The sequence below is a fragment of the Geotrypetes seraphini genome, chromosome 3 (genome assembly GCF_902459505.1).
Source record: "Geotrypetes seraphini chromosome 3, aGeoSer1.1, whole genome shotgun sequence".
In the NCBI taxonomy this organism is placed as follows: domain Eukaryota; kingdom Metazoa; phylum Chordata; class Amphibia; order Gymnophiona; family Dermophiidae; genus Geotrypetes; species Geotrypetes seraphini.
The window spans coordinates 12298724-12324684 of NC_047086.1; the positions used below are offsets into that span (position 1 = coordinate 12298724).

The following is a 25961-nucleotide window of genomic DNA, read 5'->3' on the forward strand; positions in this document are numbered from 1 at the left end:
CATATTGTTTTTAACAGACCCCTGACTCAGACATTCTGACAAAATACAGCCCATGTCAGGTCTCCCAAGAATGGGATGAACTTTTTTTGCTTGGTTGGTTTATAACGAGTATTTGCATTTATAGCATGACTGTTTTGGCATCAGAAAGAGATATTCTGCTTTAAATCATCTTAACAAGGCAGCAGGCATGTTCCTTATGTGATTAGTTGCTCTCTATACAATTATTACCAAAGAGAATGTTGTCCTACCATTTTCATGGGTCTCATGGACCCAATGTAGGCTTCATGGGTATCCCAGAATGATAAGTCAGGGTATTCCCCAGGTTCAAGGATGAAGGGTATTCCTTGGAAACCAGATTCTTCATAGATTAGCCATCTAATAAGCACAGAAAACAGAAGGTAAGAACAAGGGCACAAGTCACCAAAAGAGCAAATTAGTTCTTCATCAGTGTTCGCTGACCAGAAGCACTGCCTTGGATGCAGTGTCTCTGCCTCAGAGCATAGGAAGATTGAGAGATTAGTTCAAGATCTTTGAATGGTGAATGAGAGATTGGAGTTGTCCAATACTCACAACACTGTGTTATCCAGTCATTATGCATGCACTAGATTGCAGTTTACACAAACAGTAATGTGTTAACAAATTATACGAGGACGCACAACATATAATATGTTCATATAATGAGTCAAAACGTTGACACATTGCAGTGAAAATTTTCTACACCATAGGATGTCTTTATTTTAAACATTCTTTCAGTTGTTCTGTTTAGATTAGTTTAATGAACTTGATATACTGCATCTCTCCACTTCCCTTGTGCTCCATCTCTGTGGACAACACTCTCATCCTACCTGTTTTGCCTGCATGTAATCTTGAGTATTCTTTGACTGCTCTCTCCCTCACTGCCCAGATACAACATATTGCTAAAACCTGTCGCTTCTTCCTCTATCATATTACCCAAATTCGACCCTTCCTCTCTGATCACACTACCAAAACACTTATCCACACCCTCATCACCTCGCATTTAGACTACTGCGATTCAATACTCTCAGGTCTTCCGCTTAGCCATCTCATTTTCCTCCAATCTGTCCAGAATTCAGCTGCACAACTTATACTCTGGGAGAGCTGCTATACTCACGTTACCCCTCTCCTAAAGTCATTTCATTGGTTTCCCATCCATTTCAGACTACAATTCAAACTCCTCTTACTGACCTACAAATGCAATCACTCAGCTGCCCCTCACTATCTCTCTTTACTTATCTCCTCCTAAGATTCCCCACCATCACCCATGAGTTCCACTCAGCTCTCCTCTTAGCTATCTATTTTCCAAGCTGAAGAGCCCTAACCCATACAAGAGGAGTTCCATCCCCTTCATCATCTTCATCACTCTTCTTTTTTGAGATGAAATCAGGACTGAACGCAATACTTAAGATGAGGTTGCATCACTGAACGATACAGAGGCATTATAACATTCTTAGTCTTGTTAACCATCCCTTTTCTAATAATTCCTAGCATCCTGTTTGCCTTCTTGGCCACCGCCGCACATTGGGAAGATGGCTTCAGCTTATTGTCAACAATGACCCCAGATCCTTTTCTTGAGCCCCCCTAGGTGGTCCCTAGTAGAGAATGACACGGTGACAAAATTCATCACCGTTCCCGTCCCCGCGGATAACCGCGGGAAATAATCCCATGTCATTTTCTAGTGTCTATTTCAACCTCGGTCCTAGCATCCAATAACTATGATTTGTATTTTTCTTCCCAATTTGTCCACATTGAATTTCATCTGCCATTTGGACACCCAGTCTTCCAATTTCTTAAGGTCTTCCTGCAGTTTTTCACAGTCAACATGCATTTTAACAACTTTGAACAGTTTAGTGTCTCACTCGTAGTTCCAATTTCTAGATCATTTATAAATAAGTTAAATAGCACCAGTCCCAGCACAGATCCCTGTGGCATACCACTATTTACTCTCCTCCTCTGAGAGAAATGACCATTCAACCCTACCCTCTATTTTCCATTCAATAACCAGTTCTTAATCCACAATTGAACATTGCCTTCTATCTCACGACTCTTTAATTTTCTCAGGAGACTCTCATGAGGACCTTTTGCAAGAAAACAAACTCAAAGCAAACCTTAAATGACCTTCACACAGGGCATAAAGAGGTATAACTGGAATGAAGCAGCAGATCCAACTCTAGCTGTCTTGTTAGGCATACTAGTTGGACTATAGTTCATTTTCTGCTGTCATTTACTATGTTATTATGTTACTATGATGGGAGCCAACAAAAGAGATTCCTTTCAATTCCTAAGAAGCTCTGTCTCTCTGGTACCTGGTTAGTACCCACAAATGGCACAGGTTTCCATCACTGAACTATGATTTCAGATTCAGATCTGCTCAGTTGATTATCCAAAATTAATATTTATTTCTTCCCCTTCATTTCTGGAGCTGATTAATGAAAACAGTTAATAAAATTCAACTGATGACACTATGAAACAATGTGAACAGGAAATGAGCAGGAATGTTAAATCCTGTACAAACAATTCACCAGTACCGGACTGGCAAGAGGGAAAAATGAATCTGCAGAACATGCATGAAGAACACCACTTTATTTTCTCAAAATACTTAAAGAAATTATAATGAAAATATCTAGAGGTTTCCAGCAACCCAGATTTGCAAGACTTTTACTGACAACATGTTCTGAAAATGTTTCATCAGATGTTCCAGAAAATTTTGTCAAATATTTTTGATGTTTTAAGATATTTTCCCATAAATGTCCAGGGTCACTGCTCAGAGCCTGCCTCTAGACACAAGCTCTAAGCATGAGTTGATGGAGAACAGAAAACAATGGAGGGGAGAGCATACACCAGGTCTGCAATGCACACAAGACAAAAAAAAAAAAGCCCACCTCTTTGGCCGTGCAGGAGGATAGTTAAGACTTTCAGCATACCCTAAAAGTTCACTTCCAGTTAATTGTTCCAACATCAAAAACCAACATTAGAGTCATCTTTACCCAGCCCAAAAATGGATTCCAATAAGGGATACTCACGTGCCCCAATGCACTTTAATGGAACAAGTCTTCTGCAGTTTGCCATATCCCTGAATGTCTTCCGTGTCATCAAAGTATGAAGTAACCAGACCTAAACCTTCTGGCTCTGTAAACAAGTCTATTTGGCAAATCCGGTAATCCTGATAAAGTGAGAATAAGGAGAAATTAGGTTCTTACCTGCTAATTTACTTTCTTTTAGCTTCTCCAGACCAGTAGAGGTTAACTTTACGAGTGGGTATATATCTAATCATGACCAGCAGGTGGAGACTGAAAACAAAACTTTGGGACAGTATATCCTAGCCCCTCCTCTCTATTTCCCTCAGTCTGCCGAATAGCCCAAGAAGCCGCCTGACCCCGAGTGGAATGAGCCTTGAGAAACTCTGGAACAGGCTGCTGTTTCAGAAGATAAGCGGAAGCAATCGTCTCCTTGATCCAGCGCGCAATAGTAGCCTTAGAAGCGCCAGCTCCCCGACGAGGACCCGCCAGGAGGACAAAGAGATGATCGGACTTCCGGAATTCCTGGGTCCGCTGCACATAAGAACGAAGGACCCGACCGACATCCAACTTGCGCAGCTGCCGTTGCTCAGAAGAGCCCTTCCGACCACCCAAGATCGGGAGAACCACCGATTGATTGACATGAAAAGGAGAAACAACCTTCGGCAGAAAGGAAGGAACAGGCCGCAAGACGACCCGCTCCCTAGAAAACTCCAAGAAGGGAGCCCTACAAGAGAAAGCCTGCAGCTCAGAAACACGCCTAGCCGAAGTAATGGCCACCAAAAAGACCGCCTTCAAAGTAAGGTCCTTCAAAGAACAGTCGACCAAGGGCTCGAAAGGCGGACGCACCAAAACAGAGAGAACCAGATTAAGATCCCAAGAGGGAACCGAGGGCCGTAGGGGAGGCCTAAGCAACTTGGCCGCCCGCAAAAACCGAATCACATCAGGAAGAGCCGATAAACGCTGACCTGACACCAACCCTCGAAAAGCCGACAGGGCCGCAAGATGAACCCGGAGAGAAGACCAAGCCAGGCCTCTATCCAGGCCATCCTGCAAGAACTCCAGAATGTTAGGCAGAGAAGCGCGAAAAGAGGACACTCCCCGCGCCCGACACCATTCCTCAAAGAGACGCCAAACCCGCACATAAGCCCGAGAGGTAGAAAGCCTCCGGGACCCCAACAGTGTAGAAATCACCTTGTCTGAATATCCCTTCTTGCTAAGGCGACCCCTTTCAAGAGCCACGCCGTAAGACAGAAGGGAGACGGGTCGAACATGGGAATGGGACCCTGCATCAGAAGGTCGTCCGAGAGAGGCAGAGGAAGAGGGTCCGCTACCAGGTGCCTCACCAGATCCGCATACCACGGACGGCGAGGCCAATCCGGCGCCACCAGCACCACCAAACCCGGATGGTGAACAATGCGAAGAAGCACTCTGCCCACCAGCGGCCAAGGAGGGAACACATACAACAGCCCCTCCGTTGGCCACTGCTGGACCAGAGCATCCAGACCCTCGGCCAGACCGTCCCTGCGACGACTGAAGAAGCGGGGCACTTTGGCGTTGCCACCCGTGGCCATCAGGTCCATCAGGGGCTGCCCCCAAGCCTGCACTATCAACTGAAACGCCTCGGCGCCGAGACACCACTCTCCTGGATCTAGGAAGTGACGACTGAGGAAGTCTGCCTGAACATTTTCTACTCCGGCTATATGAGAGGCCGAGAGGTCCAGCAGATGTGATTCCGCCCAAACCATGAGCAGAGCCGCCTCCTGCGCCACCTGAGTGCTCTTGGTGCCCCCCTGACGATTGACATAAGCCACCGCCGTGGCATTGTCCGACAGCACTCTGACCGACTTGCCCAGCAACAGGGAGTGGAAAGCCAACAGCGCCAGACGGACCGCTCTGGTCTCCAACACGTTGATCGACCAGGCGGCCTCCTCCGCGGACCAGGTGCCCTGAGCTGAGTGACCCAAACACTGAGCCCCCCAACCCAGGAGACTCGCATCCGTCAGGAGCACCGTCCACTGCGGGAGATCCAGACCCACCCCCTGAACTAGGTGAGGGGTCTGGAGCCACCAACGCAGACTGCAGCGCGCCAAGCCTCGCAGGGGGACCGGAACATCCATCCCGTGCCTCTGGGGAGACCACCTCCGAAGCAGAGCATACTGGAGAGGACGCATGTGGGCCCGCGCCCACCTCACCACGTCCAGGGACGCCGCCATCGACCCCAAGACCTGGAGGAAATCTCGCGCCTGAGGACACCGGGACGCCAAAAGCAGGCGAATCTGAGATTGCAATTTGCTCACCCGGCCCTCTGGGAGGAAGACCTTCCCCAAGGAGGTGTCGAACAGCACCCCTAGGTACTCCAGACGCTGAGCCGGGACCAACCGACTCTTGGAAAGGTTGACCACCCAGCCCAGCGACCGGAGAAACTCCACCACCCGAGCAGTAACCCGGGAGCTTTCCTGCAACGACTTTGCCCGAATTAACCAGTCGTCCAGGTAGGGGTGTACCAGGATGCCCTCCGACCGCAAGGCTGCCGCGACGACCACCATCACCTTGGTGAACGTCCGAGGAGCCGTGGCCAGCCCAAAGGGAAGCGCACAGAACTGAAAGTGCCGACCCAAGATCGCAAAGCGCAGGAAACGCTGATGAGAGGCCCGAATGGGAACATGCAAGTAGGCCTCCGTCAGATCGAGAGAAGTGAGAAACTCCCCCGGCTGAACCACCAGAATGACCGACCGCAGAGTTTCCATACGGAAAGAGGGAATCTTGAGAGCCCTGTTGACCCCTTTCAAATCGAGGATGGGCCGAAAGGTCCCCTCCTTCTTGGGCACCACAAAGTAAATGGAGTACCTGCCCGTGCCCCACTCCGGAGGGGGCACCGGAACAACTGCCCTGAGATCTAGCAAGCGCTGAAGGGTCTGGCGAAAAGCCTGCGTCTTCCCCGGAGTCTGACATGGAGAAGCGAGGAAAAAATCCGGCAGAGAGCGGGCGAACTCCAGGGCATAACCGTCCCGCACCACCTCCAGGACCCACTGATCGGATGTGATCTCGGCCCATTTGGGGAAAAATTCGCGCAGCCGGGCCCCCACCGGAACCAAAGGGGGCGCCGGCAAGGCGTCATTGTGCAGGACGGGAAGCGGGGGAACCGGCGGAGGGATTCCCTGCCCCCCGACGGGCCCCCCGAAAGGGCTGCATGCGCTGGAAGAACCGACCCCGGGAAAATCCCGGAGACTGGAAAGAAGCAGCCCCACGCCCCGGGCGATACTTGCGAAAATCCCGCAAACGCCCCCGGGCCTCACCCCCCCCGAGACGCCGGGCGGGCACGGTCCTCCGGCAGACGGGGAACTTTCGAGTCCGACAGAGTCTGAATCAACTTATCCAAGTCCTCTCCAAACAAAAACGACCCCCGAAAGGGAAATTTAGTAAGCTTAGCTTTGGACGCAGCATCCGCCGCCCAAGCGCGCAGCCACAACACACGCCTTGCGGCCACGCCAAAAGCCATAGACTTAGCCGAGATCCGCACCAAGTCATATAGAGCATCTGAGAGGAATGAGGCCGCCATCTCAATCTTCGCTACCTCCTGATCCACCAGAGACCAGTCGTCAGACTCTCGATCCAAGACCCGCTCCGCCCACCGAAACACGGCGCGAGCGACCAGTCCCCCACAAATAGCCGCCTGGACCCCAAAGGCAGAGACCTGAAAATTTTGCTTAAGGATGCTCTCCAATTTGCGCTCCTCAGAATCCCGCAAGGCAGAACCGCCCTCAACAGGCACGGTATGCCGCTTGGAAATTGCCGAGACCACCGCATCCACGACAGGCGAAGCTAACGTAGCCCGATCCCCTTCAGGAATGGGATACAGGCGAGCCATGCTGTGCGCCAGCCGAAACGGCGTCTCCGGCGTTTTCCACTGCTCCAGAATAATATCCCGAATATCCTGATGCATAGGAAAAGAGCGGGAAATGGAACGGATCCCCCGTAACAGGGGGTCCCCCACACGCGGAGTCTCCGGCGGCGCGTCCTCAAAACGCAAGACCGAAGAAACCTGCTGAAAAAGGTCAGGCAGCTCATCTTTCTGAAAAAGGCGCACCACGGACGCCTCGTCACTGGAGAACGGGAAATCCGACAACCCGCCGCCAGCTTCCGTTCCCTCCAGAGAGTCCTGGAACTCCTCAGAAGGGTCCAGGTCCTCCTCCAGACCGACACGTTCCTCCGACCACAAATTCTCGTCCCACGACACCCGCGGACGCTTGGACAAGGGAGGCGGCGGAGGGGACGTCACGCCAGACGAAAGAGGCAAAGCCGCAGGGAGCGCGGAGGAAAACTCACCCCCCGAAACCCCCTGGGCGCAACCGGGACCCCCAGCCGCCTGAAAATAGGCTCTGCATAAAGAAAAGAAAAAATCAGGAGAAAAACCCCCCGAGGGTCCCAAGGGACTCCCTGCCACAGCAGGGGACCCAGCAGAACCTTGCCCCTGCATAGTCAAAACAGGGGGAAGGTCACCTGAGGTGGAAGACAAAATGGAGGGGCCAGACAGAGAAGATGGCGGTTTTCCCGCCAAAAAAGCTCCCTCCATAGCCTGAAGCGGCTGAGAGACCTGAATAGTCTCAGCCGCTAAAACAGGCAAGCCGGCATCAGCTGTCAAAAAATCAGCTGAGAGGGAATCCTCTAAAACCTGACCGTCGGCGGTTTGGGGAATCCCTCCGTGGGCGGACGGAGAAGACCGGGCTTCCCCACCGTTCCCTGCCGACTCGCGAGGCACCATCGGCGGGGAGCTCTGGGCGCCTGCAGCCGCTGCCGACGGAGCTCCTCCACCGCACCGGCCTGAACACCGCTTGCACAGGCCGGCCGCGAGTGCCTCGCGTCTGGAGCACAATGAGCACTTTTTCCCTTTAGAAGTGCTCATTGCTCCATACGCGACCTAGCTGCAAAAAAGTGCCGGTTAGTTGAAAAAAAAAACAGTAAAATACAGTTTTCTTAAAGGGATACAACCCTCCAGACCAGCACTACCTCAGGATTTTTTTTTTTTTTTTTACAGAACAGACTCCACAGGCTCTCAAAGCAATATGCCTTGCTTGATTTAGGGGGCAAGGCTTACTGCTGAGGCTCCTCTAAAAAAATGTGGGGAGGTGGAGGAAGTGGGGGGAGGGACCCCGCTCGTGACCCGCCGGGTTTGACACCCCCGAGGTCGGACGAACCCCCAAACAGAGTCCGCCCAAGCTCCGTCCGGCTAAAAACAGGGACAATAAACCCCCTAAACAAATTCCAACAGCCCTACCAAGGGAGATGGGTACAGATCACTCAACACCTGCTGGAGACTGAAAGAAGACTGAGGGAAATAGAGAGGAGGGGCTAGGATATACTGTCCCAAAGTTTTGTTTTCAGTCTCCACCTGCTGGTCATGATTAGATATATACCCACTCGTAAAGTTAACCTCTACTGGTCTGGAGAGTGCTAAAGAAACATATATGAACGTTATTCTTGTGAATCCCATAGGCCCTACAAGAGTTCTGAGAGTCCCAGAAGAAGAATTCTCTTGACTAAAGAAAGTTTCTTAGCAGGAGGCCCTGGTGACTGTACATGCTATCTTGCAGCTGCTCACTGGACTAGTAGCAAATTCTGCATGTTGACATAACAGGGGATCATTCTTTTGACCATGAAGGGCAAATCGATTAATAAGCACATTTCATGCTATATAGTTCTTACTCTTGTTTTGTTTTCTAGTTTTATTATATTTATGTATTTGTTTTTTGTAATTTTACATTTGTATGACTACAACCCAACTTGTGCTATTGTATGAAGATATATAAATTGAATAAATAATAATGAATCAAATAAAGAGTCCCTTAGCCTCTATCATGCTGTTATAATGGCAAAATTCTTAATTTGGGAACTTCTGGTTCCTTTGTATTTTTTCTGTTTGTCTGTCTTTGTTCATTTAAGGGTGCTTATATTCCACTCATCATAACATCTGAGCAGCTTACAGTATAACATGCACAAAAAAATTCACTCATTCAGCTACTACAAAATTCAAAGATCTTCTATTTTTGCTAGTCCCTGTAAATATTGTGACCAGCCAGGAATTCTTCCAGCGCAGGTCCCAGTCAAGATAAAGGGAAAAGAGGTGAAACCAAAATCCCGGGTAGGAATGGGTAAAGAACAGATTGGATCTGAATTAAATAATTTCCTGGACCACTGGGGGAGCCCAAGAGGCCCTTGGAATACTGCCAGGGCTGATACAACAGGGCGTTTCCCCAGAGTATATAAGCCTGCCCCTGACAACAGGGAAAGAAGCCGGTTAGGGAGGAAATTTAGGCTTTGCCTCCCTAGGGACCCTGACGAGCCAAACAGGGACAGAGAGCCCCAACCTATGGAGCTGGATGAGGTTGCACAACCAGAGGGTTTGACTCAATCTGAGGAACTTATGGACTTTCAAGAGTCTTGTGCTGGAAGAGATGTTAACCTACCTGAACCAATGCAGGTGAACTGGACTCTGAGCCACAAACAGTGAGTGAGTTTTGGAAACTGTTTGTGTGCTGTTCTTTTGTTTTTGAATGCTGATTTTTGCTGTGAAAGTTTAGAGAGAGTATTTGAGGGAGAGGTTTTGCTTCCACCTGGGAGGGAATGTGAAAGTCTGTTTGAAAGACTGTATTTTTGCAAAACCTACTACTCTCTCTCTTCTTCCTGGCAACCTTGATTATTAATTGCCAGAGGCTTTCTTATTTTTTGTTATGGACTGCAATCTAAGTAAAACTTGAAAGCTGGACTGTAGCTGTTTTTGAATAAGGAAAAAGACTGCTTGGTAGCAGTCAGAGTGAGCTCTTTACTGAGCCCAGGTCTCAGCAATAGGGGAGACTTAAGAAGCAGGAAGAAAAAGGAAAGTTGGAGTTAATTAGCCCTGCTTCAATTACTCTGCCATTTTGACAGTTTTGTGGTTTTTTTTCTTTTCTTTACTGGACTTCTGTCTGGAATGTTGAATCGATGAAAGTATTACTTACCTGTTTGGAAGGATTAAGTAAAGAGTACTATTTATATAAACTGTCCCTGTGTTGGAACTTTATTTGTGGTATTATTTTTCACTTTTGAAATCCCGATCCTGCAGGGTGACTCCAGGCCGGGTTACACGCTTAGGTGCTGTTTAGTGTAGCCATCAGAATTGCAACAAAGCCCTGTTCAGGGTTAAGCTGGTGGCCACATAATTGGTATCAGGAGTGGGATATTGCACCTCCTGCAGGACACTTGTTGGAACTGCATTTGGAAAAAAAAAAAAACAACAAAAAAAAAAACACGTTTTTCCTTTTGTTTTTTCATTGTTTTTGGACTTGTGCTAGAGAAGGCATACTTAGCTTTCTGGTTGTTTTTTTTTTTTGATTGGATCAAGTGAACTTTGGACTAAATATTTGTTTAAGAAATATATCTTTTCAAAGTACTTTATCTGGAGTTTCCTGATATCCGCCTGGAGGAGGAGTCTTCAGCCGGAAGTGCGGATAAGGTTACAGCATATCCTTTGGAGGAGGGCTGTGAGGAGACAGTTGGAGTTCGAGTGCGGAGTCAGAGGAAGTCGGACCAAGGTTCCAGAGCCAGGACGACCCAGACCCAGTTCCGGTGGACCGGAGTGCCAGACACAGTTCCAGTTCGGGACCCGAATTCCAGAGGGACAAGCCGTGCGGAGAACGACTGGAGGCCAAGGAGGCCTAAACACCAAAGGCGCAGACTCACCAGTGCTATCGGTAAGAGTACCTAGGCTGGGGGGTCTGGTAAAGGGGAGGAACACGGTTACCAAGCGGCCACACTTGGGTTCCTTTTCTTTTTGTTTGCCTTTCAGGTCCGGATTATGGAGCAAGCCCAGATTCTGGCAGTATTGGCCGAGGAGGACCAGAGACAGACCGAGGAACTTGAAGGCATTTTGAGAACCAACGAGGCGCGTTGGCAAGCTCGCCAGGATGCCATGATGCTGCGATATAGTCAGTTAAGGATGATCCTCCAAGAGCAAACGAAAACCTTTGCTCAGCTACTACAGCGGCCTACAGCACTTCCTGCTCATCCAACCTTACCTAGGGAGACCGATCCAGCTCCGGTAGGCCTTGACACACTGTCATATTTTAACTGGGGTGAGTCGGCGCTCATGAATGCTACTGATAATTCCCTTGGTTCTGAGACGCTAGGGTCAACTCCGGGAATTGAGGAAGCCTTTTTTGATGCTAGCGAATTCTTAAGAGGAAGCCCGAACCGAGTACAGGAACACACACCTAGGCAGAGCCCCGGGAATTCAAGCAAGAAGGGGAATAGGAAACTCCCATGCAAAGGGCCATCTGCCCCTGTATGTAGGCCTCATACTAGGGAAGGTGCTAGTGAATGTTATAGTTATGGGCGGACAGGACATATGCAGAGTTCTTGTGGGGCGGTAAACTTGTCCAGCAGGAGAATCAAGTGCAATGCTAAGGGAACTGAAATAAGTATTCCTGGACAAGGTTTAAAGTCCGCATGCACTACGACAGTCTCCGTAGGGGGACAAGAAACGATAGCACTGATTGACACGGGGGCCGATCAGTCGATGATGTCTGTAGAGTTCTGGAAAAAGGTATTCCCTGAGGAGAAAGGTTCCTCTAGTGCTGGGAAGGTAGGAATCAAGTGCATACACGGTGATAGTGTACATTACCCACTTAGGCCAACTACTGTTTTGCACCAGGATAGAGTGTACCAAGTAGTAGCTGCTTTAGTTCCAGAGGCCCCGTATGACTTGATTTTGGGTCAGGACTGGCCTGGGTTGAATGAGTACCTGAGTATCAAACAGGGGTTTGTAAATACGCGGTCTCAGGGTTTACCCACGGCAGTTCCTGGGGCAGAGCTGGGAGATGTATTCCCTTTCCAGGAAGGAGTGGTGGAAAGGCCTACTCAGAAGCAGGCAAGAGCCTCCAGGGCACAGAAAAGGAGACTACAGCAGCAGAGAGCACAAGGGCTTAGGCAGGCTGAACAGAGGAAGGAGTTCCCTAGCCTCCCACAAGAAATTATTAATACCTTTCCCACGTTTGGAAGTGAACAAAAAACCGACCCTTCCTTACAGGAATTATGGCATCAGGCTACCGGACGACAATCCGGTCGTACCGGTTTGCGTGTTATAAGAGGACTCCTCTATAGGGAAGATGAGGGTGCCAAGGGCTCAGGGGAGAAGAGGCAACAGTTGGTGGTCCCAAAGGGGTTCAGGAGAGCCATCCTACAAATGATTCCTCATTAGCCGGTCATAAAGGGGTTCAGGCTACTCAGATACAGGTACAACGCAGGTTCTTCTGGCCAGGTTGGGGGAAGGAGATAGAAGAGTTTTGTAGGTCCTGCCCCACCTGTCAGAGGTTGACCTTAAGTAAACCAGAGCGTGCCCCTCTTATTCCTATCCCGGTAGTGGAGGAACCTCTCAGGCTCGCTATGGATATTATAGGGCCACTAGAGAGGACTCCTAGGGGATACAATTTCATCTTTGTTGTAATGGACGTTGCCACCCGGTTTCCATGGGCTTTTCCCCTACGGAAAACATCATCTAAGGTGTTGATGCGAGAACTAATGGGGTTATTTTGCACCATAGGCTTCCCGAGGGAGGTATTATCTGACCGGGGAAGTAACTTCCTATCTAAGGAGATGGAAGGGTTTTGGAAAGATCTTGGGGTTAGGCATATTAGGACGTCGGCTTATCACCCCCAGGCCAATGGAATGGTCGAACGGTTCAACCAGTCTCTGAAACATTTGCTTAAAAAAGGATTAGAAAACAACATCAGGGATTGGGACCTCTTTATCCCATTTGCTTTGTTCGCTGCCCGGGAAAAAGTGCAGGACTCCTTGGGAGTTAGTCCTTTTGAGATGCTATATGGGCGAGCTCCCAGGGGTCTACTTGATGTGGTAAAAGAGGGTTGGGACCCCCCGGAGGAAACAGACATGAATGTGATCTCTTATCTGTCCCGACTGAAGCAGAATCTGGCTAATGCTGCTAAAGTAGGGAAAGAAAATCTTGAGTGGGCTCAAAGGAAACAAAAAGTATATTATGATAGGAAAGCCAAGGAGCGTCAGTTTTATGTGGGAGACAGGGTCTTGATTTTAGTGCCCTCGGATCCTCATAAATTTTTGGCACATTGGAAAGGACCGTCCACGATTGTGGAAAAATTAGGCCCTGTAAATTATAGAGTTAAGGACGAGAAAGAACACATACAAACCTATCATGTGAATTTGTTAAAACCTTGGAGAGATAGAGAGACCTTAGCTCTAGTGGCCCAGAGGTACCAAGAGGATGAGTTAGGTCCCCAAATAGCGGACTTGGGACAGCCAGAAAAGGTAAACATAGGGGTGGAATTGTCTACTGCACAGACTCAACAGGTACAGACCCTCATTAACCGATTCTCTGATGTCTTCTCTTCCATTCCAGGGCGCACCCGGGGAATAACTCATGACATTATAACCATTCCGGGCAAGGTCGTCAGAGTCCACCCCTATCGCCTGTCGGAGGAGAAAAAGAGGCTGGTTAACGAGTTAGTACAAGAAATGTTAGAGCTAGGGGTCATTGAGCCCTCGCAGAGCCCCTGGAGTAGCCCCATAGTTATAGTGCCAAAGGCTGATGGGACCCCTCGTTTCTGTATAGATTTTCGTCAAGTAAACGAAGTATCACAATTTGACGCCTTCCCAATGCCTCGTGTGGATGAGTTGTTGGATCGTTTAGGCCAGGCTCAATATCTGACTACCATTGACTTGACCAAGGGATATTGGCAAATCCCCTTGACCGATAGGGCTAAACCTAAAACGGCCTTTAGCACTCCCTATGGATTGTATCAGTTTACCCGTATGCCGTTTGGACTGCATGGGGCAGCTGCTACTTGCCAGAGGGCAGTGAACGAGGTCCTGCGGGGGCATCACGCCTACGCGGAGGCGTATCTTGATGATATTGTAATATATTCCTCCGCATGGCCACAGCATCTTGAACATGTTGCTGCGGTATTGGAGTCACTAAGGAAGGCAGGGTTTACTGTAAACCCCAAAAAGTGTTTCCTGGGTCAGAGGGAGGTAAAATATTTAGGGTACACAGTGGGTAGAGGCCAGATCAAACCCCTAGTCGATAAGGTGAAGTGCATCCAAGAATATCCCCAACCTAACACTAAGAAACAAATGCGGGGGTTTCTAGGTTTAATGGGATATTATAGAAGGTTCATTCCCAATTTTGCCACTAGAGCTACTCCGCTTACAAATATGTTGAAAAAAGATGTCCCCGATACTCTGCAATGGGGGGTCGACAGTGTGGAGGCTTTCCATGATCTGAAGGATAGCTTGTGTAGTCGACCGGTCCTTGCGGCCATTGACTACAACAAGCCTTTAATCCTTCAGACGGATGCCTCTGGCTGCGGTTTAGGAGCCATACTCAGCCAGGAAAACCAAGGAATAGAGCACCCAATTCTGTACTTGAGTAGGAAGTTACACCCAAATGAGAAGAATTATGCGGTAGTTGAATTGGAGTGTTTAGCAGCGAAGTGGGCCATGCAAACTTTAGACCATTATCTAGGGGAGCGACAATTTACCTTGGTCACCGATCATGCCGCATTGAAGTGGCTAGGGACCATGAGAAATAATAACGCCCGTCTTACAAGGTGGTACTTAGCGTTACAGACCTTTAGATTCGTGGTAGTCCATCGGCCCGGGCATTTAAACACTAATGTTGATACCCTATCTCGCATTCCGGAAAATACGACACAACCCCAGGCTTATAGGGATAAGCACCATTTAAGGGTGGGGGTATGTGACCAGCCAGGAATTCTTCCAGCGCAGGTCCCAGTCAAGATAAAGGGAAAAGAGGTGAAACCAAAATCCCGGGTAGGAATGGGTAAAGAACAGATTGGATCTGAATTAAATAATTTCCTGGACCACTGGGGGAGCCCAAGAGGCCCTTGGAATACTGCCAGGGCTGATACAACAGGGCGTTTCCCCAGAGTATATAAGCCTGCCCCTGACAACAGGGAAAGAAGCCGGTTAGGGAGGAAATTTAGGCTTTGCCTCCCTAGGGACCCTGACGAGCCAAACAGGGACAGAGAGCCCCAACCTATGGAGCTGGATGAGGTTGCACAACCAGAGGGTTTGACTCAATCTGAGGAACTTATGGACTTTCAAGAGTCTTGTGCTGGAAGAGATGTTAACCTACCTGAACCAATGCAGGTGAACTGGACTCTGAGCCACAAACAGTGAGTGAGTTTTGGAAACTGTTTGTGTGCTGTTCTTTTGTTTTTGAATGCTGATTTTTGCTGTGAAAGTTTAGAGAGAGTATTTGAGGGAGAGGTTTTGCTTCCACCTGGGAGGGAATGTGAAAGTCTGTTTGAAAGACTATTTTTGCAAAACCTACTACTCTCTCTCTTCTTCCTGGCAACCTTGATTATTAATTGCCAGAGGCTTTCTTATTTTTTGTTATGGACTGCAATCTAAGTAAAACTTGAAAGCTGGACTGTAGCTGTTTTTGAATAAGGAAAAAGACTGCTTGGTAGCAGTCAGAGTGAGCTCTTTACTGAGCCCAGGTCTCAGCAATAGGGGAGACTTAAGAAGCAGGAAGAAAAAGGAAAGTTGGAGTTAATTAGCCCTGCTTCAATTACTCTGCCATTTTGACAGTTTTGTGGTTTTTTTTCTTTTCTTTACTGGACTTCTGTCTGGAATGTTGAATCGATGAAAGTATTACTTACCTGTTTGGAAGGATTAAGTAAAGAGTACTATTTATATAAACTGTCCCTGTGTTAACATAGTAACATAGTAGATGACGGCAGATAAAGACCCGAATGGTCCATCCAGTCTGCCCAACCTGATTCAATTTAAATTTTTTTTTTTTTTTTTTCCTTCTTAGCTATTTCTGGGCGAGAATCCAAAGCTCTACCCGGTACTGTGCCTGAGTTCCAACTGCCAAAATCTCCGTCAAGACCCACTCCAGCCCATCTACACCCTCCCAGCCATTGAAGCCCTCCCCAGCCCATCCTCCACCAAACGGCCATACACAGACACAGACCGTGCAAGTCTGCCCAGTTACTGGCCTAGTTCAATATTTAATATTATTTTCTGATTCTAAATCCTCTGTGTTCATCCCACGCTTCTTTGAACTCAGTCACAGTTTTACTCTCCACCACCTCTCTCGGGAGCGCATTCCAGGCATCCACCACCCTCTCCGTAAAGTAGAATTTCCTAACATTGGAACTTTATTTGTGGTATTATTTTTCACTTTTGAAATCCCGATCCTGCAGGGTGACTCCAGGCCGGGTTACACGCTTAGGTGCTGTTTAGTGTAGCCATCAGAATTGCAACAAAGCCCTGTTCAGGGTTAAGCTGGTGGCCACAATATATAATTCTATGACACACCAGTCTGTCTTTGCCCTTGCCATTCCTGTTGTCACTGATCATTGCCCTCCATCTCTCATCCTTCCTTCACTAGTCTAGTGCTTCTCAAGTTTTCAGCATATCAACAATGAATCTGCATGAAATACATCTGTATACTACGGAGGCAGTGCAAGCAAATATGCATTGTGGATATGTCTCTTTTGACTCTCCAAATCTTTGTGTCCTCACTTGGACATTGTAGAGGCTTTTCTTAATCTGAGGGTAGTTTAATAAAGGACTTGAACGTGTACAATCGTGTTTTAGATGCTTAAGCAGGCACTTATCAAACTGTCTGGGAGTTTATGCAAACAAAATAGAACATGTGGAGGGGCATAATAAAAAAAAAAACGTCTAAGTCCCCTTTTGGCCTAAGGCCTTAAACGTTGAAAGTAGAAGCAGGGAAAATGTCCATAATAAAAAAAAACGTCCAAATGGAAGGAGGAGCCAGTCCTTCGCCTAAAAGCTGGATTCTGTAACCGGTGTCTGTCAAAAACAACACCGATTACAGAATCCACCCCCCCCCCAACGACATCGGGGCAGGAGGGAACCCAAGCCCTCCTGCCCCGCGGCACCGACCCCCCCCCCCCACGATTACGTTCAGGGCAAGAGGGAGCCCAAGCCTTCTTGCCTGGCGGCACCCCGATGTTCCCCGACGACATTGGGCAAGAGGGAGCCCAAGCCCTTTTGCCCCGGGCACCCGTGGCACCCCCCGATTACGATCAGGCCAGGAGGGAGCCCAAGCCCTCCTGGCCTCTCACTCCCCACCCCCCTACACTATCGGGCAGGAGGGAGCCCACCACCTCCTGCCCCGGTGGACCCCCTACCCCCCAACCACCACTACAATACGGGCAAGAGGGATCCTAGGCCCTCCTGCCCTCGACACAACCCCCTCCAATGACCGCCCCCCGAACCACCGATCGGCCCCCCCTGCCGACCTGCGACCTCCCGCCGACCCCACGACCCCCCCACCTGTAAAATGTTGGCCGGACGGACGGGTGTCAAACCCGCCCATCCGGCATGCCAGCCGGCTGCAGAATGGGGCCGGACTGGCCCAGGCGTCTGAAACCCCGCCCACAGGTGGGGCCTAAGGCGCCTGGGCCAACCACTCGAACATTAGAGATACTCTCTCCATTTGTGATGACCAGATCCAATATCGCTTTTTCCCTTGTGGGTTCCGTCACCATTTGTCTGAGCAGAGCCTCTTGAAAGGCATCCACAATCTTCCTACTTCTTTCCGATTCCGCAGACGGAACATTCCAGTCTGCATCCAACAGGTTGAAATCTCCCAACAGCAGAACCTCCTCTTTCCTTCCAAACTTTTGGATATCTACAATCAGATCCTTATCAATTTGCTGCGATTGAATTGGAGGTCTGTAGGCTACACCCACGTAGACAGAAGTTCCATCTTCTCTTTTCAGAGCGATCCATATCGCTTCTTCCTCTCTCCAGGTCCCTTGCATTTCGGTCGCTTGGATATTGATCTTTACATAGAGAGCTACTCCTCCACCTTTTTGACCATCTCTGTCCTTCCTAAAAAGATTATATCCCGGTATCTTTGCATCCCATCCATGTGATTCACTGAACCATGTCTCTGTGATAGCGACAATATCTAGATCTGCCTCTAACATTAGGACTTGCAGATCATGAACTTTGTTGCTTAGACTGCGAGCATTTGTGGTCATCGCTTTCCAGCTATTTTTCAGCGGTAATCTCCTTTTTCGTATGGATTTTTGTGTCATTTCACTTTCCGTTGCAATACTAAGAAATGAGTTGCTGATATTGCTTATGTTGCATTCTTTACTATCATCACATCTTTTCTTTTGCCGGGGGTGGTCTCTATAATTGTCCTTCGTACATTCACCACCCCCACCTTCTAGTTTAAATGCCTAGAAAAATATTGTCTAAATTTCTCTGCAAGGTTTCTTTTTCCTGCTGTAGTAATATGTAGCCCATCAGTGCAATATAGCTTCTTGTCCTTCCATGTATTTCCCCATCCTCCTATGTACCTGAAGCCTTCTTGATGACACCAGGGTTTGAGCCATCTTTTAAAATCCTCTGTGTTTTTCACTCTTTGCTCTCCCTTTCCATATGCAGTCAGTATTTCAGAAAAAGTTATTAAAGTCTTTACAAAAGGTTTCAAACCCTCACCAAGCTCCTGAAAAGCTTTCTGTGCTGCAAGTGTGGAGTTGTTGGCCAGGTCATTTGATCACAGATGGATAACAACATCATGTTAAAATCCTTAGTTTCTTCCTTAATTATAGTCTGTATTTGCCTGGAACTCCTGGTAGCTGAGGATCCTGGAACACATTTCACTATTTTGGTCTCCTCGCCTTGTGTTCCAAGGTTAATGCCTCTGATGTTGGAATCCCCCAACTGTAATAGTTTTCTGGTTTGGGTTTTTTTTATTTGTGCTTAGGGTGCACTTGTTCTCTTGAGTTACCTTCATTGGTTCCAGTCCCACCTCCCTTCTGTTTTCTTGAATATCGCAGTGCACTAGTGGAGCGAAGGAATTCTGTAGAGGTAATATTAGTGAAGGTGGATGTTTCTGTGTTACATGTCGCAGTCTTCCTGAGCCTACTGTGACCCATTTCTTCCTGGTCTGTTTTATTCTTTGAGGTAGAGGTGTTAAGTTGGCATGATTTTGTGGAGTGATGGAAGCTGCTTTAATTGTATTCAATTCCTGTTTAAGTTTGCAGAGCTCCTCCTTAATACTAGCAAGTTGAAGACAGATGGGGCAAGCCTTGAGCATCCCTCCCGCCGGACTTTCTTCGCACAGGTACTGGGGGGGATAGTGGGTAGGTAATATGATTAGAGGTCGGTGTGGCGGGTGGGGGGGTTATTCTTAGGGTGGTCTCAGGGCGGGGGTCCAGGGAGGGTGTTGGTGGTTCTAGGGAGGTAGAAGCAAGAGGAAGTGGGCATCCCTCCTGCCACAGACATTCTTGAATGTGGGAGTTCGGGGGCATCCCTCCTGCCTTGTCCCACCCCCCTGGCAAGATTCCCCCCTCCCCATACTTCAATAAAAATCAGCAGTAAGGATGCCCACTCCCTCCTGGTGCTGCAAACACCCCTCCCCAGGACCCCCCTGAACCAACCCCTTCCCTCCCCTTCCCACTTTTCAAAAACATAGCAGGAGGGATGCCCACCCCCTTGTGCCACTGGATGTCCCCTCCCCACCCCCCTGAACTAACTCTATATTTCTACATTAAGGTGACAGCAGGAGGGATGCCCAGTCCCTCCTGTTCACAGGCCCGCCACTCCAAAATGGCAGGCCTTTCCCTTCTCAGTGGATCCTGGGATGCACACGGAGGGGCCTAAGGCCTCAATTGGCTCAGATGCCTCCAGGGGGAATGGCCTTAGTTGTCTGAGCTAATCAGGGCCTTAGGCTCCTCACAGGATGCACCAGGCAGAGGGGCCTAAGGCCCAGATTGGCTCAGATGCTTAATGCTCCTCCCTGGGAAATGTCTAAGGCAATCAAGACCTTAGGCCCCCTGCCCGGTGCATCCTGGGATACAGAAGCCTAAGGCCCTGATCGGCACAGATGCCTATGGCCCCCTCTCCTGGGAGGAGTCTTAGATGTCTGAGCCAATCAGGGCCCTAGGCCCCTCACCCTTGCATCCCAGGATGCACTGGGAAGGAGAAGGCCCACCATGTTGGAATGGCAGGCCTATGAAGAGGAGGGACTGGGCATCTCTCCTGCTGTCAGCTTAATGTACAGGTATGGGAGCTGTTCAGGGGTGTGGGGGCAGTTTGGGAGGGCAGGGGAGGGCATCTGGTGGCAGGAGGGAGTGAGCATCCCCCCTGCTGATTTTTACTGAAGTACAGGGAAGGAGGGTCCAGTGGGGGGGGGGGGGGTTGGCTTGGCATGGGGGTTTTTGTGGTGGCAGGAGGGAGTGGGCATCCCTCAAGTTTCATTAAAATTTGATATTCCACTTATTGGGTTGCTAAGCGGTGTACAATAAATATAAAATCAGGGGGTACATAGACTAAGAAGCACGGACTTACTGGCACAGAAGGGAGAAAGGGGAAGAACTACATCTCAAGATAGGACAGAAAACCTATTAAGGATAATACACGAGAAGGGGGGCCAGTCTGTGGTAAAGGTTTAGAGAGGAAAAAATAAGAAATTTGTTTATAGATCGAAGGCATCTTTAGATAGGAATGATTTTAATTTACTTTTAAATCGTTCTAAGTTCATTTCTTCGCATAATTGGGTTGGCACAGAATTGCAAAGCATGGGAGCAGTTACTGAAAAAAATGGTTGAACGATTTGTGCCAATGTGTTGCATCGAGGGGATAGATAGCAGATGTTTGGTGTTTGAGTGAAGGATTATTACAGGGGCATATAGAATTAGGAGTCTGTCTATAAGTTCAGGAGAGTTTGTGGCACGTGCTTTGAACATAAGAACTGCCGCTGCTGGGTCAGGCCAGGCCAGGCCAGTTAGGAGCAAGATTTTATACGTGACTTGATGAGATACTGGAAGCCAGTGGGCCTTGATCAGAAGTGGCATTACATGGTCGTATTTCTTTGCATTTGATATAAGTTTTATTGTAGTATTTTGAATTATTTGTTGGCATCTGATCTATTTTTGTATAAAATGTTATAATAGTCAAGTCGAGAGTTTACGAGGAAATGTACAAAGATGTTTATTGAGGCAGGTTCAAGAAGTTTTGAGAGTGAATGTATCATACGTAGCTTAGAAGCTCTTTTGTACGAGATCACTAATTTGCTGCTGATATGTTAGTTTACTGTCGAGGATGACGCCCAAAAGTTTTATGGATGATACTATTTGAAATGGTGAGGAGTTGAGATTCCGTTCTTGCACGGAAAAAAGCATTGTTAAAGATTTTTTGCCAACATATTTTCACTTAATCAGTTACCTATTTTTTTCCACTTTTTGTTTGATGTTAATTATATCATTTGGGTCATTGGGATCTAATAGATGAAGAAGTTGGATATTATCGGCATACACTTATGTTATAAAGCCGATTGATTGTCCGAGTGTCAGGAGTGGAGTCAAGAAGATATTGAATAGGAGTGAAGATAGGATAGATACTTGTGGTATTCCATAGTCATTGGGGTAATAATCAGATGTGGTCTTATTACTGATTACCTTGGTCAGCAATTCTTATTGATCAGAATCTTTGCAATAATAGGGCATGATCTATCATGTTGAAAGCTGCTGAAGATCCAATGAAATAAGTAGAACCGATTTATGATGGTCTATATAGAAAAGAATGGTTGTGGTTAATCCAATTAAAGAGTGTTTCGTGGAGTGGTTGTGTCTGACATCCATCTGGTTCAGGTGTAAAACCTTCGTTTTCTCGACAAATTCTAACAGTTGGTTGAAGACTATATTTTCTACTATTTTTGCTAAGACATGAATGTTAGCAATTGGACAATAGTTGGATTTCTCCGAGGCCTTTACCTTGTGGTCTTTGATAGGATAAATTGCTGATTCTTTCCATGATTTGGGAAGTGTACCTGATGTTAAGCTGTTTGTTATTAGCTTATGAATGTGGGTTCCAAAAATTAAATATCGCTTTAACAAAAATGGTGGAAATAAGTCTGAACTGGAGCCTTTAATGTTTAAGGTTTGAATTACGCGTTGAATGTCTGTCAATGATGGGAGGGTGATGTGAGAATATTTGGAAAACGACTGTTTGATCATTTGATGTAAATTGTTATTGGAGAACGTGTTAGATGGCAGCTGTAATCTGACTTTATTTTTATCTGTGGAGTATTTGGTGAGATCTTGGGCAGAAGGCTGGTTATCTGTAACTACATTGTGTTTATTAGTGGTAGTTATAGATCTTACAATGGAGGAAAGTGCTGATGAATTTCTTGCATTTGTAATTCGATCCGAGTAGTATTTCTTTTTTGCTTAATTGATTTTAAGTTTGTAAATGTTTGCTTGTTCCTTGGAATTGTTAAGTGCCTCTATTTTGGTTCTGGGGAGGTTCTTCGTGGGGGGGGAGGGGCACATGTTGAGCCGTTTTGAAAATCAGGTTGGCAATTTCCTTCGTTCGCTAAACCAATCAAACTGCATCCGGCCCTGAGTCTCCAGAGCAGCCTCTCTTTTCTTGTCGTGGTCATGCTGGTTGTTCTATTACTGCTTCCATCCTCAGTTGCTTTGTTTCTTCTTTCTGTTTTAAATTTCTGATGCTTCTACCTTGTTCTAGTTTTAGCCTGATCAACTGTTCTGCTTCTCTCCTTCAGACTAACTACCCAGCATATTAATCACAGCATGGCTTTCAACTTTGCCTTGGTTTATAAGCTGGTGTTATTTGCTTGCTTGGATTGCTTTAAGGCAGGGGTGTCCAACCTTTTGGCTTCCCTGGGCCGCATTGGCCCAAAAAAATTTTCTGGGGCCACACAAACACGCAAACGCTGTAGGAAGACAGAGGAGGGAGCTGGCAAGATGGTAAACACCCGGGGGCAGCAGAGGAAAATACTGCATCGTCCTCAACCGGGGCCGCATGTGGCCCTCGGGCCACAGGTTGGACACCCCTGCTTTAAGGTATAGATCCCAATTCACTCAATACATATATGGAAGTACAGTTCTGTATAGTGCTTAATAATGGATTAAGCATAACAACACAATGTTTAAAAATGTTGTCAGGAAACACTGTTGCCTCTGAATCAGTCCTGACCTAATGCTTCAGTATGGTACACTGTGACATCAAGGGTGCCATTTTCAGATGACTAAACAGATGTAGAGATAAATAATCTATATGAAATTCCTAATTTAGAATATAAAATATGGCCTTTCCCCAAACTCTCTTTGTAGAAAGGGTGAATTAGGTTCAATAAAAAAAGCTCTACTGTTTCTCTACTGTACAGTAAGTGCTTTCAGTCCTATAGGCCCCATGACAAATTTGCAGCCTCCTCTGCTTCAATCTTTAAACAATCTCTTTGATCTCCCCTTTTTTTCTCCTGCCTAATCCCAATAACCCCACACCTTCACTTTTCAGTTTTCCTGGTTTTGACTTCAAGTTACCCTTCTAACTGGATCTTACTTGTGACTGTTTGTAAATATGCTTTGGTTAAAACCCATAAAATAAATCTGTCAAAAAAAGAAAAAAGTACAAAAATATCCTCAAAGTTCACAGCACAGAGAAATATCATTGTCTTTGAGAATTGGCCATTTACCTTCACCACATGTCGTAGTGACCCGATCACAGCAGGTGTGGCATTGCCTTCTTCTAAGGTGCTCTCCCCCCAGAGGTTAGTCAGTTCCATCTCACCTTCCTCCAAAGGGATTGAGAGGCCTTCAAAATCGGGTTTTTCATAAAGCAGCCAGCTGAGGAAGAATTAGAGAGAATTTTCTTTTATGCTTCACATACTGAAATCGGAAAATGTGATTCATCTTTGAATATAGGCATGACAAAAGTTTACAAGAATACAGCCTGGTATCCTTAAGGATAAAATCAATTACTTTTTGATTCTTAGTTATCACATATTTTATAACAACATACAGAGAGGTGGTGAGCTAGAAATATCAAGAAATATCTTCACTACAGCCCTCAACAACCGCATAAAGCCTCTGCCCTACAACTATATCACCATGATAAGGCAGATCAGATTGGTGGAGGCCTAGCGTTATATCTTAAGGAGGGTCTTGAACTGTAAATTCTAAAGGAACTGAAACACACCTTGAAATCCCTATGGGTTGAAATTCCATGTGTAAAGGGGGAAAAGGATAGAGACAGGAATGCAATACTGTCCGCCTGACCAGGATGAACAGACAGATGCTGAAATGTTATCGGAAATTAGGGAGGCTAACAAACTAGGTAAAACAATAATAATGGGTGATTTCAACTACCCTGATACTGACTCGGTAAATATAACATCAGGGCGTGCTAGGGAGATAAAATTCCTCAGTGAAATCAAGGATTGCTTTATGGAGCAGCTGGTTCAGAAACTGACAAGAGGCAAAGCAATTCTAGACCTAGTTCTTAGTGGGGCACATGAGGTAATGGTGCTGGAGCCACTTGATAATAGTGACCATAACATGATCAGATTTGATATAATCCCTGGAATAAGTTCACACAGAAAATCCAATACAACAGCATTTAACTTTAAAAAAGGAGACTATGATAATATGAGAAGTATAATAAAAAATAAACTTAGGAGCAGCTGCAAAGGTCAAAAATTTATATCAGGTGTGGATGTTATTCAAAGATACCATCTTGGAAGTCCAGACTAGATATATTCCATATATTAGAAAAGGAGGAAGGAAGACCAAATGGCAACTGGCGTGGTTAAGGAGTGAGGTGAAGGAAGCTATTAGAGCCAAAAGAGAATCCTTCAGAAAGGATCTGACTGAAAATAATTGTAAACAGCACAAGGAATGGCAAGTCAAATGCAAGGTGCTAATAAGGAAAGCAAAGATAGACCTTGAAAAACACACAGTAAAAACATTTTTTAGGTATATTAAAAGCAAGAAGCCCAGAAGAAACTTGGTTGGACTGCTAGATTTACTACTTATCATTTTTTTATGGTGCTACTAAATGTATGCAGCATTGTACACATTATATGCAGTTACTATCTCTGTCCCTGGTAGGCTCATAATCTAAGGTGTTTTTTGTACCTGGGGCAATGGAGAGTTAGGTGACTTGCCAAGGATCACAAAGAGCTGCAGGGGGAATCAAACCCCAGCTTCCCAGGATCTCAGCTTATTGCACTAATCATTAGGTTACTCCCCCACTTTACAAAACTATTTAAATTTGTTAAAATACATGAGGACTGTAAAAAGTTGAGGAAGACCTTAAGAAATTGGAAGACTGAGCATCCAAATGACAGATGAAATTTAATGTGAACAAATGCAAAATGATGTACATTGAGAATAATCCAAATCATAGTTGAAGAGCTCTGCTTAACTGTAGGCTATCTGATTCTGAATGCCTGGGAGGTATGAGATTTGAATTTGTATGCAACTGGAGATCAAAGTCTCAAATTCTTGCTCTTTCCAAGCATAAATGAAGGGAACCTGTTCCCTCTTGCTTATTTATACAAAACACTGCACCTTGACTGTCCACCTGAGCTAGTACTGTGGCAAGCTTTTTCTTGAACGGTATCCAGATAGCTCCTGTGAATGAAATTTTGTTTGGCAGTTGGAGTATGGATGTTTCAAAGCTGATAATGAATCCCAGGTTCTGAAGGCATGTTTTCTGAAGAAGTTACCAGAAGTTAAGCATCAATGTATGGAAAAACTAGCTAACCCCACTTATGCAGGTGAGTGGCCAACACTATGAAGCATTTGGTGAAACATTTGAAGGCTGTTGACAAGCCAAAAAGAAAATCTCTGAACTGATAATGGCCTGTGTGCAAAAGGAACCAGAGGTATATTCTGCAACACAAATGGATCAGGATATATGCATAAGCATTTTCGAGATCCAGTGAGCACAACCAGTCTCTCTTCTTCAAATAGGGGAGAATGGAGAGAACAGTGTTTCTTTGTACAGGAATAGATCCCCTCTTGGAGAGGGTGGGAGCCAGAAGGCCTTGAGCATGCGCAGATGCTCAAGGCCCGCAGCAGCCCAGCATAG

The 25961-nt window shown here is 46.8% G+C and overlaps 1 protein-coding gene across 1 annotated transcript in view; it reads right to left on the reverse strand.

Moving 5' to 3' along the window:
- CRYBG1 (crystallin beta-gamma domain containing 1) overlaps nt 1–25961 on the reverse strand; it is a 419422-nt gene that overhangs the window by 95036 nt on the left and 298425 nt on the right. The window contains 3 exon segments of the mRNA XM_033939447.1: nt 249–375; nt 3042–3181; nt 23563–23713. Of these exon segments, the coding sequence (XP_033795338.1) occupies nt 249–375; nt 3042–3181; nt 23563–23713 (418 nt within the window).